The following is an 18,494-nucleotide window of genomic DNA, read 5'->3' on the forward strand; positions in this document are numbered from 1 at the left end:
CCTTCACAATGTTTTATGAACGTCGCCATTTCTTTTTGAACAGCACATTATGGGAATAAACGCCACATAAAACACGATCACCTGCAAACTTCATATTTGAGAGTTGGAACGCACAAAAAGCCGCAACAGAAAGCACAAATCCGTGATTTTAAAAGACATCCGTGAGCCGTGAACTTCGGATTTTATCTTGAAGGTTGGCCCAAAGTTGGAACTGGTGTAGTGTTTCCGGGTCATTCCCGTGCATCTTCCGTTCATTTCATAGCTGTCCACTAGGTGTACCGTCTTTTATTTACTTTACGAACTCCTCACATCGTGTCAAGATGCAGCTATGCAAAGTGTGCAGCGAACAAACGCCCAAATACAGATGTCCAACCTGCGAAATAAGATAGTAAGTAACTTGAGCCGTTTTTTCCTACTAGTTTGCTGAACACGTGTGTTCTTCCACGCGTGCTAGGGTCGCGTTTACAAGTGTAAATTAAGATAGCACTCTCTTCAGGAATCAAATTAACATTAACTGGAAAATGTTTCCAGTCACGTATGTCGGCAGTCCATGCTAGTAAATTCGACTTCCGTACGCAAACTATTGTCCTGTTTGTTTCTGCGGTGTGTCCCGGTCCACAAAATGAGCAGGACACAGATGTTGATCCAGAGTTGGGATTTATTTCTGCAAGTATGAGAAAACAAAATACAGCAAATTGGGCAACAAGTTGCGTGATGATTCCACGACTATCACATGTAGGCAAGAAAACAACTGCAAGCGAGATGGGAGCGACCACAGCACATCCCAAATCCTTTCCAAATAAAAACTGACGAGAACACAGGAAGTCACCAAAATAAAGCAATGACTGTTCAATAATAGCTCAATTGAAATAATTAAAAACAAATAAGGATTTGGAGGAAATTAACAAATACAAATATAATAATTTGCAAGTGTTTCTGTGTATTGTACACGTTGAATTAACATACACAATAGTCTATGTACCTGTGTTATAAAATTAGTACATAAATGTGTTTTCCCTTTCAGTTGTTCCCTTTCCTGTTACAAGAGGCATAAAGGTAAATTACATTGGTTCTAATCTACAACTGTAGTATATTGAATTCATTAAGTAATTTTCTACTGTCTATGTGCCATCAGATTTGTGCCTTCCTGTTCAGCAAGTTATACCCAATGGAACAAAGGATGCTGTCAGTACTGGTATGATCTATTAACTCTCTAAATATGAGATTAATATAAATGATTGAAATACATGTTACTAAAAGGCAGAGCAATGATACCATCAGCATTACTCCTGCTCACTAATAATAGAAAATATGTGGTGCACTATTTTACAGAGAAGACGGACACTCACTTTGCAGACGCGTGGAGTGTGGAGGATCTTCTGTCCAACGAGGACATCGCTGATCTAGTACCTTTAGAGAATCTTCAGTTGTTAGGTATTCTTCAATAGTGAATATGGGTAAAAAAAAATAACTAAGGGATTATGATTATATGCTGTCTCAATCATAGTTTTTCACCTATTGCAGGTTGATTGGAAATGTATCTCGTTTAAAAAAAAATTTTTAAATAAAAAATCACTGTACATGAATTTCGCATTTGTGTACCGGTCTTTTATTTTTAAATACATATAAGTAATTAATGATCTAAAATGTATCATTCCACAGGTCAATCAAAAGAGCTGAAGAACCTTCTTTGTAATCCCCATCTAAGAGAGCTGTTAAGGACCATTGACCGTGCAGACAGCAAGGAAGAAGTAATGAAAGCAGCTATGCAGGAGCCCTTATTTGTGGAGTTTTCTGACCAATGTTTGAAGATTGTTGACGAAGAAGCCCACCCACAGCAGCTCAGTGAGGTCATGGACTGGTAAACTTGATTTATTTCGAGAATAGTTTGTTTGTGTAGGATGCCGGATTGAGGCATTCATGTTGAATATATTTTTTTTTATATACAAACACGTCATTTATTTTTACAAATAATTTTCTCTCATTGACAAAAGCTTTGTCGCTGTTGTATGTACAACACATATTCACATTATTTTCTATAAAGCATGCATTAGTAACAACATATTTAAGTAACAATTCACAATAAACAGATGAAACAAGCTCCAAATGTTCTACTGTGGTGTGCATATTTTAAAGTAGCAGTCTGAATTTATGATTCTTTCTCCCTGATTCACATGTGAATTGTTTGGTGTTTGAATGTGCAATATCTGCATTAAATGTGCAAGAAATGCATTGCACTTTGGTTCTGAAGCATACAAGTGTTGACATTTTGTGTACGTCAGTCTTTTTCATTATACAGTAAATCATTGCAAATGACTACGGTAATAAAATCAACAGCCCATTGAAGATACAAGTACTTTTTGTTGATTTCCACTCATCTAAGTTACAACACTTTGTGGCTAACACTCAATAGAAAGCAGCAGTGATATTGCTTGTCCTCATTTGGGTCCCACGTGAGCTGATTTCAGGCAAGAGGTGGGGTACACCAGTCACTGGTCTACCTATCCAATTGCACAGCACAGACTACTCACAAGACGTTTGGTTGATTGTGCTTTGACCTTTACTGACCCTTTAAAATGCACATGTCCAACTGTTCAGTATTTCAGCACTTTTTGGACAACTTGCTGTTCTCTCACTTAAAGGAAATTCACAACAGGTGTTTGAGGATAAATTAATAGATATGCATACGTGTCGTGTCGGTCTTGTGATGTAATGTGAACAGCACGATATTGTGGCCTATTTAGAAACAGATTCAAATTTAACCAAGAAACATCAGGCGATTCACGGATTAAAAACACCTGTCGTGCGAAAAGTACGGAAACACTGAACACTTCAACAAATGTTCATTCCAAAGTTCAGAGAAAGTCACATTTTAAGTTCACCTGTTACGGTTAGAATACGTTTAAGCCCACCCTGAAATTTCACCTAAAAGCCCTCCCCCAATAGCATATCAACAATATTCGAACCCTTTTACAACTGACTAAAACCTGATTACTGCATTCAATAGCCATTTTATGCTTAAAGAAAATGTGACAAAAAAAGTGTTAAGAACATTTTCCTGTGTCATAAGACATTTTTTCTACAAAAGTAGCTTGTTCATCATGGAAGTAGGCTGTACTGTTCCAAAAACTAGAGCGTCTTCTCCAGCAAGATTTCATTGAAACCGGTCACATAATTCCTCATCTCTGGTTGTCTGTTTGCATAAAGAAGGGGCGATCGTTGGCAGTGCAGTTTGACAGATCCCTGAAATGTGGTTGAAAAGGGCCTTTATAAGAACAATAAAAAAAATATAAAAAAAACCTCACTGAAGAAATTCTAGAGATGCGTCCTCACCTTGGGTTGAGCCCGAATGGAGGCAATCCCCTGCATGTTTTGGTTGGTCTCCACCTTGTACTCTCCTCTCTTGGATGGCAGTTTGAGAGCGGCCACCACGGACATCATCTTGTGAAAGCCCGTTGCCCTCATGGATACCGTGATGGATGGAGGTGAGGGCAACGCCAGCCCCATAGGCCAACCTCGCACCGTGACGGGCTCCTCGATGCTGGACAGCTGCACCGAGCCCCGTTCCCTGATGATGGCGTTTAATTCGGGCACGTCATCCTGCATGATGAGGTTTTCTACGTCGTCCAGCTCTGCCTCAGCCAATGACTTCAACAGTGCCTGATGTGATTAACGCAACAATCACTTTTCCAGCTCACGTGAGGCCCAGCTCCCCTAAATCTTACCCTCCACTTCCTCCAGGATGTCTGAATAAGTGCTGCAGCTCTGTCCCATCTCTGGACCCGCCTCCTGACGAGCCAAGAACGGACCGCTGCAAGAAGAATACAAAATCAGCTGAAATACTTGAGTTTCTGAAACTTCTAATTCAGTGGTCCCAAAACTTTTTTCCCTGCCACGGAACAGTTCATACAAGACCATAACTTTCAAAAATGCTATATTGGGATATATACCGTAGGTCTTTCTTTAAAATTATCTGTCATTGCTTTTTGGAGGACATTTTATGTATCAAAAGTAGGGGTGTTAGGCGATTAAAATTTGTAATCGTGATTAATCGCATGACTTTAATAGTCAACTCACGATTAATGGCATATTTTATATCTGTTCTAAATGTACAATAAAATATTTTCAAAATTTTGTTTTGATACTCAACATAAAAGTGGAAGGAAGCTAATAGAAGTATGGCTGCATCTTTTAGTCATTGATACAGTAATTTCATAATAATTCATAAATTTGAGTTTAAATTAAAGATGTACTGTACTGTAAAAAAAATAATTAAAAAAAATAAATAAATAATAGAGTGTGTATTGATTTGTGTTGGTCATTTTTCTGCCATTAGATGGCATAATTGCCTTTGTAAGACATTGGTGACAGCTCAGTGCATTTTCTCTTCGTATTAAGAACTACCTAATCTTTAACATGAGGTAACTTGGGAAATTCTGCACATTTTTAAAATTGTAAAATACAACTTGGCCCCAGTCTCCACAAATATATGCATTATTATTCAATTTATTTTGACACCCCTAATCAAAACTACTAGTGGTATCGATGACTACTCAAGATTTAAATACTGGTATTGATCTGAAAAAAAAATGGCATCGAACATCCTTATTTATAAGGAACTGCAAGCAGATCTCCACAAGTTGATGTTAAGTTGGCCACGTGCTAATTGGGCCAATGTTGTGTCGGACATTCGCTGCTTCTGACGAGCTAATCAGCTCGATAAGATGCTTCCTGCTGGTTCCTGTTTTGCCAGACAGTCAGGTCAAAAGGGGCCAGACAGAGAGAGCGAGCCAGTAGACCACATGCAGCTTTGCCTCGCAGAGTCATTATAAGTTTACCTGCTTGGATTAGAGTAGCAGAATGCCGTCGCTCATGACGTTTGCGGCTTTGGTAGCGCATCCAGCAGCACTGAATGCAGAAAGCACACTTGGAGAGGATCTTCTTCCTCTGATCTTCCAGGAAGTCTAACTGTTGACCAAACACAGAATGGATCGAATACCATCCAATCACAAACTAGGCCAGGGGTCTGCAACCTGCAGCTCTGGAGCCACATGTGGCTCACATATTTATTTTTAGACAAAATATTCTTAGAATGAATTAATTTATATATTTTTTTAATGAATTTAATATTCAAAAAATGTCAGTCTAAATTTTTAAATTGTCAGAAAAAGAGAAAAAAAAGGTAGATGAAAACGTTTAAAAAATTACTTAAATATGTTCAAAAAGTGACCATAAAATGTTAGGGTTTTTTTTTAAAGAAGAGGAAAAGCAGAAAATTACCATAAAATGTCCATGAAATTGCCTCTAAAAATGAGTGAATTTAATTTTAAAAAAGGAAGAAAAGAAAACGTTCAAAAAATAACCAAAAACAAAAAGGCAGAAAATGACCATGTCTTTAGAATTGCACAAAAAAAGTTAGACAATTGATTTTAAAAAGATGGAAAATAAAACCTCTTAAAATAAAAGAAGAAAATCCCTAAAATTACCACAAAATAGCCCAAAAAGTCAGATAATTGATTTAAGAAAAGGCAGGAAAGAAAATGTTCAAAAAGTAACCATAAAACGCCCAAAAACAAAAGAAGAAATCCCCAAAATTACCATAAAGTGTCCACAAAATTGTCAGAAAATTGATAGTGAAAAAAGCAGAAACAGTAAAAAAAATAGCCATAAAAATGTCCAAAAAGAAAGAAAAGAGTCATAAAATTCCTATACTACAGTGTATGTCCATAAAATTGCCAGTAATTTGAAAGAAAGGCAGAAAAGTCTAAAAATGAATGAAAAACAAAAGTATATATATATATATATATATATATATATATATATATATATATATATATATATATATTATAATATAATAAAAAAAAAAAGTTTAATCTCCCAAAACACAAGACAAAAGGTAACAGAAAATGAATCTCAAAGTATTGGATGCTGCATATTATTGTGTTATGGTACAGCTCTAATTAGCTCTTTTTGTTTGTTTTGCGGATCTAGATTTTTTTGTTATTCAATTGGCCTAAAATGGCTCTTTTGACCATAAAGGTTTCTGACCCCTGAACTAGGCATTTATAGGAAGTTTTCATGTAGAGAGAGTGAATTATTTTACAATTACTAACCATTGACTGGGTGAGAAAAACTTTGGTCAGCCCACAATGAGCCGAGGATTTGGGTTCCCTTCTGATATTATGATCTGGGTGATGGATCACCAGGCTAAGTAGCCGCTCCACGTCGTTATCACGGCCAGCTTTCACTTTTTACACAATAAGACAATTTGGAGTTAATCACAGTTGAGAACAAGCGATAACTAAGGATGTTGAACATTGAGAAGTGTTACAACATGGATTTTAAATCATGCCTGCAAACATGCAAGTGCAAATTCAGACTGCAGTTGTTCAACACAAAAGGCGAACAGTGGGTTAAAATGAATAGAAATTCAAGCACAATTACAATAAGCAAAGCAAGCTCTGACAACGCAATGCATTTACCTGGAAAGTTCAAAAGCACTTGCGTTTTTTGTTAGACAATCCTGTTTTATACAAGTGAAACGTCCCAAGAGAACTGAGGGTCAAATTGACTAAGAGTGCTAGTGAGGGGAAATGAGAATAAACCAGAAGACCTAAAAAGAGGAAATAAAATCACCGTTGGCCCATAGTAAACATGCCAAATTATCTATTGTCCGTTGAATGATCTAGCAACAAGTTGGACTTACCAAGATTTTGAGCTTCTGACTTGAAGTTTGAGTGTTTTAGTATGCATCCATAGCGTTGTGTAAAAGACTTGAATGGAATTCTGTGCATCAAATGGCAAATTAACAAACACATTCATCGATAAAGAACAGGAATCACAGCGATAAGAGAAACTGTTACCTTATAGGAAAGCCGGCAGCGCTTATATGTATTGTCTCGACAATCCCACAAGCCTCCAACTGCATGATCACCTGTCAGCAGATAGCAGCAATATTTACATATTTTCTTTACATTTGCACAATTGTTCCATGTGCAGATTCACCTCCTCCTTTTTAAAGATGAACGGCTTGCACTCAGAATTGGGCTTAATGCAGCGAGTGTAGTGAGGAGTTGTTGTGTGCAGGATGCTCATTAAGCTCTCCAGGGAGTTCTGCAACCACATGAACACAGGTGTCAATACTATTTTCGTTTGACACCAACAAAAGTCATCTTAAATCAGCGAATTGCTCCTACTTTGAACTTTGAAACTACAGTGACTTTACTGAGGCCTTTGCTTGAGGAGGTCTCAGCTTCCTTTTCGGTGAAGATTTGCCGAAGCAGAGGATTATCTGACATCTGCAGCAGGCTGATGATCTCAGGTGCTACTGGATCCTGAGACATAAATGAGATCAAATTGAGAAGCACATCATCCATCCATCCATTTTATATCATGCTTGGCCTCATTAAGGTCATGGGTGAGCTGCTGGAGCCTGTCCCAGCTGACTACTGGCCGCACAAAACACAATCATAGTTATGGGCAATTTAGATGCTGAAATTAACCTAACGGGCAGGTTTTTGGTAGGAGAGAGTAACCAGAAAAAAAACAACAACTTTGAAACTCCCCACAGGAAGGCTGGAACAGAGATTCCTATCTCAAAACTGTAAAGACCTTTTCACACTGCACTTTGTTTTCTTTAGTGCTGTCACTATCAAATATATTTTTTAGAATAAAATTTTCTATCAAGACCATTGATTAATCAGATAAAACTTTATTTCACATTAGGTTATTGCAAAAAATAATAATTGTACTACTATTTATAAATTGGATATTGTTGATTATTTAATGATTAAACAAACTAAAGCAATAATTAAGAAATATCACACAAGAGGGAGTGATGTAATCACCAACCTCTGAAACTGAGAGTAACTTCTTGGGACTGATTATTGCGTGGTTCAGGTTCAACCACGTCAATTAGAGATGACTATAGTTATACTACGGTTCAAAATAATGAATTATTTATTTTTTTGTAATTAATAGATGTAACTTACTTATTATAATTCAGTTACTGATTTGGTCTGTTACATGACAGAAAATGGGAGAATAAATACTGATTATTGTTTTACAAAGTAAAAGTGAATGCTCGCAAATGTCTTAATCTGACTAAATACAAAAGATAATCAATCTGCATTTACGGAGGACAGCAGATATGAAATAATATTTACTGTTGAGAGGCTGGGTAATTTGGACAATTTTAAGATAAACAATGAATAACGAAACTAGTTGTAGATTAATTTGATGATTATGTGTTGACATTTGCAATGCGCACACATCCTTGCAAGCCATCAATGCTCAGTCAGTTATGAGCTTTAGCACTCTGAGATCACTCCGTCAATTTCCATCGTATTGGATGCCTCGCCTGACGTCATCGCGACAGCGCCCTTGAACAGTTCTTCACTCGAGGCATTGTGCTGCCGCAGCAAAAACCCACCTTGCTTGTCGCAAAGCAACACGCCATTTTATCATTGTACCCTCACAGCACATACATACACTATGAATGAGTCCGTTGATGGGGCACTACCTAAGTGCAGTGTGAAAAGACCTGCTAACCATTACTGCACCAATATTTACCTAATTTAAACACTTTTTTTTACACATTTTTAAACCCTGCTTCATCCTTCCCCAACCGATTCCCAAAAAGTTGGAAGCATTCAACTATCCAAAATGGAACCAAGAGGAATTATGCAATAAAGATCTGCACAAATAGTATAGCTGATCGCACACGTCGCATCTCTGTTCACTCATACTATACGAAGATAGCCATATTTTTAAGTAAATGCCACACTAATACTGTATTAGGCTAGTTCTAAGCAAAATACAATTTCTGTTGAAGAATCTCACTCTAGAAGTTGAATAGATCTGTCTATTTAGTCACCTTGTTTTTCTCCACCATGCCTTCTATCTTGTAGTTGACTTTGCCAGCATAATGGGCCACAGTGAAGTGTGGCACCTTGCTGAACTTATCCCAGCCGATGCTGCCGTTGTCAGCAAGCTCCTTCTCCAGACGAATACTGAGCACCTTGGCATCAGAGGCTCGGTTAAGCCGGCTTTCCTAAAGCACACAGCAGATAAAAGAATGGCACATTACTGCTTGGAAGAATAACATTATGGAAGGCACCAAAGAAAATTACCTCATCAAGAAGCGAAAACACACTTATCGGGCTTCCTTCGAGGAGATCCAAACACCTCTGGTTATCTTGGTATTTGACAAAGGACCACTGCAATCCCTCTGACACATATTCCTCCTTGAAAAAAATTTACATGTGCAAAACAAAATGGCAAAATATAATACTTGCATGTAAAACATTTTAATCCTAAAACAATGCCCAGGTTGGACTGTGTAAATAAAAAAATTAATACTATTTTAGTAAAAGTAGTGTTGATTGAGCAGCACAGAGGTTAGCTAGAAGTATTTGTAGTAAATATCTGTCCTGTTTTTTTCATCTCAATTGGCACGTCAAGTGGATTATCGATCTAATTGCTGTTACAACATCCGACCAGTAGGAGGAAATAGCGGGACATTCCATGAAAAAATGTGAAAATGACCAGCAGACATGTTGCCACACAATCTCCAACACTGACCCAGCTCAGGTTTATGACAGAGTGGTTAGGTTGCATGCATTCTGAATTAAACAATATATATATATCAAAATAAGAAAATGTTCTAACATGTTTTATGAAAAAAAGAAAGAGAGAGCGAAAGTGCACTGATATCTGGGGCCTGATCTCAATGCCATAAGAAAAATAAAAGTACAGCAAATCAATAAATCGGTACCTGCTGAGCTCGTAGATAATGAGCAACAAAGTGCTGCTGGAGTTTTTCATTGGCATAGTTGATACAAAGCTGCTCCAAATTGTTATTCTGGAAACATTCAAAGCCATACACATCTAGCACACCTGAATAAGAAACAAAAAGAGAGATGCAGTAACAATGCGAACATTAAAAACTTAAATGAGCAAAATGAATAAAGTGTTGTTAATCACTTCTTAGTCAATAATGTGACTGCGTTAAATGTACCTATGAAGTTACACCAAGTGGCTTTGTCAGCACAAATACTGTTGTTGATAAACGTCACCAGCCATTCAAATAATCTGTGCGGAAAGACAAGCAACATCCTCACTAGTGTTTACTGTTAACACAAATATATCATGGTTTAACATTTGAGCACTTGATGACAAAACGTCCTGGCATCAGAGGAAAAACAGCATCATGGGTTTTGTCTGTATTATTCGATGATCAAGTCTTACTGGGCATAAATGACTTTGGCAAGGCAGTCTCTCCGCACGCAGCATTCGACCTGGGAACAGGGCTTGTGTACACTCTGCCTCCCTGCTTTTAATGTCCTCACGCTTAGACATGTCTGAAGCTGCTCAGCAGGGATTTGCAGCAGTACAGCAGCCGTCTGCAGGCAGTCTGAAACACATGGGGGTGCGTCTCAAAACAATTGGAACATCGCAGAAATGTTCGTTTATTTCAGTAGTTCAATTAAAAAAAGTGAAGTTAAGACTCATTATTAACTCATTCACTGCCATTGACGCCTATAAACGTCAAAAATTAATTTGAACTATTTCTCTTAGTTTAACGCGTTTTCCACTTTTGTTAACAAGAGTATGAAAACCTAGACATTTTTCAATAATCTTTTTTTTTTTTCAACCAAAAGATTATTAAAAATTAGGGGCGTCAGGCGATTAAAATGTTTAATTGTAATTAATCGCATGACTCACGATTAATCACAAATTTTACATCTGTTCTAAATGTACAATATTTCTTTTTGGGTTTTCATACTCTTGTTAACAAAAGTGTAAAAAAAATAAAAAAAATAAAACTACTATGAATAGTTAAAATGAATTTTTGACGTCTATAGGCGTCAATGGCAGTGAATGAGTTAAAAATAAGTTTGTTCATGTAATATAATTAGCTTCAAGCTAAAACCCTACTAGGGCATAGTTGAGCTGGTGGAGTCTATGTTAACTTTGAATATGCATATCATACTATTTGATTGTAACATTAACAAGTTAACAAATAAACGTGACGTTTGGTAAACCTCCTTGTTATAGCATGTTTCATGAAATACCTTTGGACTGTTCTTTTATGTCACACGGCTGTGATTCATCTGCTGAAATTGAGAAATTCACATTCCCCAGATGAAGAATGCCTGCTAGTATCTACAATATAGATGTCATAAAAAATATATATTCAGAACAAAGCAAATATTCTGAACAAAACAAATATTAGGCTTACCCTGAATATCTCTCTCTGCCTCTCTGTATTTATACGCAGGTGGACCATCGCATCAACTGTCTCTTGAAAACAGTCCTCTGCAAGACATTACACAGCGGTCACTCGGGCTGGCAAAATGTAAACTAAATAAACATAAACAGAAGACCGACCCTCAATTGTTTTTTCGACTTCTGGCAGCCACGCAAAGTGGTGGCTTCGTGGCATATTCCACTCCTTTCTCTGCTGGTTTGTAGCTGCTTTCATCATCTGAAAAACAGAATGCCCAAAGTGAATGTAATGAGTTAAGGACAGGCTATATTGAACTTAAATTTGGAAATACAATTTTAGATGTATTTTAAAAGTGACAAATGGAAAATGCTTGTATATAAATAGTTGGGTATCTGGAGTGTCTACCGACCCATCAAGTGTTAAATTTAATAACCAACCATAAATCTTGGGTTGTCTATTTCTGGAAATGTACACAACCCAACAGCGGGGCGCGAGTTTAAAAACCCTCAAATTGAGTTGTCCATTCGTTTTATGAGGGATGATTCTTAAATTTCATGTATGCCATCACCTGGTAAAAGATGTGAAAGTTCCTTTCATTAGCTGGTTGGTAGGCAACTCTGGTCTTCTCCAGCAAATATGTCTGCACAGATGCTCCTACTAAAAGCTGACACCTACATATAAAAACAGATAAACATTGACATGCTAAACTGCCACAATCTATCGAATGTTCTTCTCAAGCAGCTGTAATTACCTGTCGAGTTGGAGCTGAATGTACTTTCCGAAACGACTGCTGTTGTTGTTGCGAAGTGTGCAGGCATTGCCTGCATGGAAGGCAGAAGGTTTACACGTGCCCATAAGACGGCTGTGATTATTTTTTATTTTATTTTATTTTTTTAGAAGACCACCGTCGTACCAAAAGCTTCCATAATGGGGTTGGAGTCCAGCACTCTCCTCTCTATCCTCTCCACGGTGTCCTGACTCTCCAGCACTGAGGAGGTGGCGGCCATTGTGGCATAGTATTTCATTAGGCAACGAGAAGTCCATGTCTGTGAAGAAACAGAATAGACTCAGTTTGATAAAAAAAATTACCATTCGTCCATTTTTTACCGCTTATAAATGCACAGTGCTTTGTTAAGCTAGAGCCCATAGCAGACATTCATTACAGACACTTGACAATCTTAATTACACCAAGAAATTCAGCATCCTCAATTAACCTAACGTAGCACTGGGAGAACATGCTAATACCACAAATTCATCTGAAAAGAGATTGAATCTCTTCTTCAGTCACAATGGCGCTCATCACAAAAGGTCTACCTTTCCCGCACCGCTTTCCCCGCTGACCACCAAGGACTGGTCCACTGGCCCCAACTGGCCCTGAACATTCCTGTAGGCTTCCTCTGCCACAATAAAGATATGTGGCTTAGGCTCCTGTACAAAGACATAAATATCTGTTGATATGGTTTTCAGGGACACAATGAAAGAAACATAAGACTGTGCCTTGGTCAGAATTACAATGTGCTTGCTTTATCATGAATCCATCTTGATAACTATGTCAAATTTAATCAATGTAAAGGTTGTATGAAATGAGTATGTGTTTGTGGTAAGCTTTGTTTGCTACTTGAACTACACCGTTTAGGAATTCACTTATTTGCGGGGGGTTTCTGTGGAATCTATCCTCAGATATATCCTGAAAAACGTACCCATTCACTTTTTTGTGCTCTTTGTGTAGTGCCTTAATGTGTCAAAATTTGCCACTAAGCCCTGGCTAGAAGGAAAGTAGTAGGGCTGGGTTAAAAAAATTAATAGAATACAGTAATTTCTGGACTATAAGCCGCTACTTTTTTCACTTACATTCGACCCTGCGGCTAATACAAAGGTGCGGCTTATCCATCAGATCACAAGGGGGCGCAATATAAAGGAAGCGCAAGAGCATCAGGCAGAGCAAAACAAACCAAGTGAGCCCAAATACAGTAGAAGAGACAGAACAAGAGCGTGACAATTTGTGCCCTCATTATGGAAATGAAAGTAGCGGTAATATTAAAACACCTGCGGCTTACAGTCGGGTGCGGCTAAAAAGTGTAACAAACTCGAGTATTCACCAAATTTAGCTAGCGCGGCTTATAGTCATGTGCGCCTTATAGTCCGGAAATTACAGTAATCGATATCGAATTGATTTTCCTTTGAGCCCAATATCGATTCATAAAACCATGAATCAATTATTTAAATATCTATTTTTCCCCCATAAATTCTTGAAAAAATAGAATTTTAAAGGCCCATTTTTTTTTGTATTTTACCGTTTTCTTGAACTGTACTGTTCACATGAATTTAAAAGTATTTTCTTACATTTATGAAAGACCTGACTTATTGGACTTGCAGTGTGAATCCATCCTATGAGGCGCTTACCAGTTGGTTCACTCAAAATATGCAACAGAACGTCAAACTTTAAGGTCCCTATTCACAAGCATACGAACACCACTCCTCTGCCTTCCACGTGACTGGAAATCATCTCGTGTGCATGTAAATACCTTGAGCTGTGGAGCACTGTGATACTCTTTCATCACATCCAGGGAGTAAAGGTCAGGAACAGGTTGGAAGGGGTTAAGAGCCACCAAGGTGCAGCCAGCATGGGTGTAAAATACTTTCACGTTGTACCTGGCCTGCAGGCATTTCAGCACTGTGAAACAGAAATATTAGATCTCATTAGGCACAAGGAACTGTGCTGCAAAACACAACAGAGCGCTTTTCCCTACCAGCAGCAGTAGTGCTGCTCAACAAAGAACAAAAGAAAAAGCACAATATTGATTGTGAACCCCAGCTAAATTTCAGTTCATGCTTCCATTTTGAAGTTTTCCAGTTTTTTTCTATATGCTCCTTCTATATATAGGCCTATTGGATTTTCCTTGTTGTGTTTTGAACTCATTCCCTGCAATATAAAAATGGGTTCACTGACAATACATGCTTCAAAGAAAATATACTGTAGCTATTGTTGTTACCAGTTGTTGGCGTCACAGGGTTGACTTTTGTAAGATCGTCATAAGTGTGTAGCCGGGCTTCACCATCAATAAGGAAGTCAAGAATTTCATCCTTGAGTGAATCATTAAGGCATCGATCCTTTGAAGAAACCTTCTGTACGGATCCTTGCACCTACATAGAGTGAACCAGGACAAAGTCAAAGAGTTTGATGATTAATGTAATGATAGTGTAAATTATGTAGTTCCCATTTTATAGTCCTGTGAAGGGACTTGTTTGAGCAGATGCTAACAGGTCAGGGTTTTACCTGCATAAGTGAATGTGTCCTGTTTAATCTAGTCAATCCCTTTCACTTCAGATTGACCGGGGACTGTCAAAAATATCACGTGTGCTGAACATGTAAAAGTGTTCAGTTGTCAAACTACATTGCTGCTTAAATGCTATATCATAACCTCGTAATATTATTATTGGAATAGGTCAAGCTACAATTGACATGTACACCAGTTTTTTGGGGGGTTTTTTTACAACACTTACAAGCACTGACATGCACGTCTCACTTCACAGTCTTCATAATATTGTAAACGAATAATTGTGTCCCTTTATCTCAGATAAACTAAGCAAATTTATTTTTCTGCTACTGTTTTGGATCAACTGCTTCTTCAGACTCCGAGCCTAGTTTGAAGGAATAACGCTTATAATGTATTGACAGTGTCAGTGAACGATATGAAATGTTTTTGATACAAACTCAATCTAGCAATTTTCCTACAAAACTTACCTCTCCTCCTCCATTGCTGTGTCCCGGACTAATTTGGCCGCTCACAGAACTCATGGGTTTAGCGTTCGCTCAGTCGGGGAGTTGACTTGAACATACGCCAACGCTGTCAAAACACTGTCAAATCCACTTTACAACGAATCCTAACTTTTGCCATTCTGGCAAATTCTTCAAGGGCAACTCCCGTACGGTCTCTGGCAGTGTGACTCCCAGCCCAACTGTCTCCCAAGCTCCTGAGGTGCACACGTTTATTCCCGCCCTCTTCAATATGATGTCACATCCGTCAAAAGCGGATGTGGCCAAAGAGGAAATTAATGAAACCAGAGGGCTGCCATCTTACGTTGCCAACGTTACTGGCAAATTCTGTTGGGTTTTCGCTGAAAGGATCATTGCTTTTATTTCATTGTTGATGGTTCTGACTACATGATGCAGAGGAATCTTTGAATAACACTTAGAGATATAATTTGTACTCGCATTCTTACCAAGGAAATGTGCATGTAAATGGTCTTCCACCTATTAAAGGGATACTTGACTCAAGGGTGTTACGCCCTGAACTGGTTGTTAGCCAATCCAGGGCACACACAGACAAAGAAGTTGATATTTTGTCAATAATTAATGTGATAACTTCATTATTTTTTTCATGAACACTTAATCGCATCACCTGTGCTGAGGAAATATGCCAGCAGCACAGGTGATGTCGCATTCAGTCGACAGCCAGTGGCAACATTTTATTTTAAAGGTATTACTTGTTAATAAAAAATTATGAGGTAATCACAATTATAGACAAAATATGATCTTTTTACTTTTATTTCAAAACATTTCACACTGACTGCATTCGCCTACTGATTATTGGTACAACCGTATAACACACTCAGTGGCATTTTCACCATAGAAACAGAAAAAAATGTGCGGCAAAATAAGTGTATTCAAGCTAAGATGCACACAAGATGGCCACAGGTGGCTTCATTTCTTGCTATGGCGATATGCTTAAAGTCCTTGGTTTTCTTTTTAAAGTTCAATTTGTTGCAGTGTGCAGTTTCATGTTGTATTATTTATGGCCTGGAAGTTTTCTTTAATATTTACTGTAACAAATGTTTTTACATACTTTGGGCTATTGAAAGAATGTCTTTACACAGCTAAATAGATACCAGGCCATACTTACACTTGTCCGTTCGAACCCACTTTGGGCCCACTTGGCCCTGCACACAAAATCATACATGTGTTAATGCAACATGCAATGTGTTTAATGCAATTGTGCCCTTGACAATTATTACGACAACACTATAGAAATAATCAAAATATATCAGAGTACCATTGACATTTTCCCCAAGGTGGCGGTTGACATTTGCATGCACATTTCTAGTTCCGTATGTGTTTTTTTGTTTTTTTTACCACAGACATCCTGGTTGGATTCAGATCTGCGAACCAACCTGTCCTGCTATGATACAACATTTTTTGAGCCTGCATTCTGGCAACATTTTGGTAAGTACCGTAAATAATTATGTTATCTACCACCGCAGACTTAATTTTCCCAATAATGTAACCTGGCTGAGCGCCTAAAGAGAAAGATTGCTTGGACTGTAAATAAATGTAAACATATATACTAATATGAAGACTTGCTGTGAGGTCTTGCTTTTTTATTTTTGTCATGTTGTCAATTGATGTTTTAATGTTCTCAGGCCATGTCTCAGAAGGAGCGGAAAGAAGCATTTATCAGTAACCTCAATGGGACTGGTTTGCAAGAAGTGGTCCTTGGCTCATTTCTCACTCCACTCTGCCTCCTCAACCGAGCACTCATTCTGATCTTGTACCATCAAGTTAATGGGAGTCTCCCTCTGCCATTTCCACGGATTTCTCACCTGCTTCTCGATTTCTTCATGCTGGTCCTTCCCCTCATCCTGTCATGCACCGTCCTGAGTGAACATCTTCTCCAGGTGGTTTTGAGTTTTGCCTTTGTTTTGTTATGTGTGCTTTGTCATATACACCAGAGTAACCATCAGGCCTCTCTCAGCACATTCCTCAACAAGACTGTTCAGTTCAAACAGGTTCCCTTTGTGACCTTCTTTAGAGTGATGTTGAATGTGCAAACAGCTATCAGTATTCTGGCTGTAGACTTTAGAGTCTTCCCAAGGCGCTATGCTAAAACAGAAACTTTTGGAACAGGTGCAATGGACTTTTGTGTTGCAGGGTTCGTCTTCGGAAATGGACTCGTGTGTCCAGAAGCACGTGGCAAGAATGTTTACGGATCCAAGATGAAACATATCGGCAAACGGCTCCTGTCCGTGTGGCCCCTGGTTGCTCTCGGTGCAGCACGACTTGTCTTTGTCAAAACGAGCGACTACCAAGAACATGTGACTGAATATGGTGTCCACTGGAATTTTTTCTTCACGTTGGCCCTCGTCAGAGTTCTGGCATCCATGCTTTTGGTCTCTGTACCAGCAAAACACTCGTGGATCTTGGCTCTTGTCATAAGTTGTCTTTATCAGTTTGCTCTGGAGACAACAGATCTAAAGGCTTTTATCATCCACAACAATGACAGAGAGAAGGACTTCCTGCATGCTAATAAGGAAGGCATTTTATCGATCGCTGGTTATCTTGCCATCTGCATGGCAGGAGTCCAGGTTGGATGTTATGTGATGCAGCCAAGATCCTATGTCAAAGATTGGCTCAAAGCTATTTTTAATCTTTTCATGGGAACTCTTGCACTATTTGCTGCTTTGAGCACATGTCAGATGTTAGTGGAGCCAGTGTCTCGCCGCTTAGCTAATTTACCTTTCTGCCTCTGGGGTGTTGCTCAATCTCTCCTGTTTGTATCATGTTATGGTTTAGTTGATTTGATTGTACTTTTTTCCAAAATAACACCAGGCTGTCACTTCGTACCATTCTCGTGGAATTCATATTCAGGCTCCCAGAAAAAGAACGATGAGATGGAAGAATTGTGTCTTGTTCACGCTATCAACAAAAATCAGTTGTTCTATTTCCTGCTCTCAAATGTCTTGACAGGATTGACCAATGCCTTAATCAACACCCTTCATTGCAGTGATGTATTTTCTGTGTGTGCCTTGCTGTCTTACATGTTTGCAAACTGCACTGTTGTATATGTTTTGCACCTCTGTGGGATCAGAATAAAATTTTGGTAAAGAAATTATGGTCCATGCAGTTTTTTCGGACACAAGTAAATTGTAGGATTAAAATTTACTTTTGTAGAAATGGCTTTAATTAAAATAGCACTTTCACCACTGTGGTGGTAGATGTCTATGGGTCTTCCGGCCATAGCGGCTAACTTTTATGGAATGAAGATGCTATGCAAACAGTTTAATCAACTTTATACATGACCGATTGTCTTCTTCAAATAAATATACTGCACAACGCCGACTGCAATATACTGTTATAGTTTATCATTGTCAGACTGTTCTATTTAAATTTTCACAAGATCAAATCTCTTTGTAATAACATTATCATTCTCATGAAGCTACCATTACTCTGTGCTCACAATAATTATTGCACTTATTGTTATTCTTA

At 38.2% G+C, this 18,494-nt stretch overlaps 3 protein-coding genes across 5 annotated transcripts; 2 read left to right on the top strand and 1 right to left on the bottom strand.

Annotated features, from left to right (window-relative positions):
• The first annotated feature begins 219 nt into the window (after positions 1-219).
• znhit3 (zinc finger, HIT-type containing 3) lies at positions 220-2,099 on the top strand. The gene is made up of 5 exons (XM_086098666.1): positions 220-388; positions 1,025-1,056; positions 1,136-1,195; positions 1,333-1,434; positions 1,663-2,099. Exons 1-5 carry the CDS (start codon positions 321-323, stop codon positions 1,863-1,865), a joined length of 465 nt encoding a protein of 154 aa, XP_085954792.1. The 5' UTR covers positions 220-320; the 3' UTR covers positions 1,866-2,099.
• On the bottom strand, positions 1,587-16,850 carry myo19 (myosin XIX). 3 transcript variants are annotated; one of them, XM_086098662.1, is made up of 25 exons: positions 16,832-16,850; positions 14,976-15,089; positions 14,224-14,374; positions 13,756-13,904; positions 12,545-12,658; positions 12,144-12,276; positions 11,982-12,051; positions 11,799-11,901; positions 11,392-11,488; positions 11,243-11,319; positions 11,076-11,166; positions 10,249-10,414; positions 10,019-10,092; positions 9,776-9,897; positions 9,132-9,245; positions 8,876-9,052; positions 7,197-7,334; positions 7,006-7,113; positions 6,864-6,934; positions 6,707-6,786; positions 6,114-6,247; positions 4,839-4,968; positions 3,726-3,811; positions 3,334-3,660; positions 1,587-3,243 (listed from the first exon to the last, which is right to left on the bottom strand). In XM_086098662.1, exons 2-25 carry the CDS (start codon positions 15,027-15,029, stop codon positions 3,130-3,132), a joined length of 2,880 nt encoding a protein of 959 aa, XP_085954788.1. In that variant the 5' UTR covers positions 15,030-15,089; positions 16,832-16,850; the 3' UTR covers positions 1,587-3,129. The 3 variants fall into 3 exon arrangements, with proteins under 3 accessions (XP_085954788.1, XP_085954787.1, XP_085954789.1); XM_086098661.1 differs by lacking the exon at positions 16,832-16,850 and having other exon boundaries at positions 14,976-15,224; XM_086098663.1 differs by lacking the exons at positions 14,224-14,374; positions 16,832-16,850 and having other exon boundaries at positions 14,976-15,224.
• Positions 16,446-18,112, top strand: LOC147160826 (glucosaminyl-phosphatidylinositol-acyltransferase PIGW-like). Its single transcript, XM_086098665.1, has 2 exons — positions 16,446-16,454; positions 16,652-18,112. Exon 2 carries the CDS (start codon positions 16,655-16,657, stop codon positions 18,110-18,112), a length of 1,458 nt encoding a protein of 485 aa, XP_085954791.1. The 5' UTR covers positions 16,446-16,454; positions 16,652-16,654.
• Positions 18,113-18,494: the final 382 nt, after the last annotated feature.

The sequence above is a fragment of the Leptonotus elevatus genome, chromosome 16, assembly GCF_054856555.1.
Source record: "Leptonotus elevatus isolate MCC_2025b chromosome 16, RoL_Lele_1.0, whole genome shotgun sequence".
Taxonomy (NCBI): domain Eukaryota; kingdom Metazoa; phylum Chordata; class Actinopteri; order Syngnathiformes; family Syngnathidae; genus Leptonotus; species Leptonotus elevatus.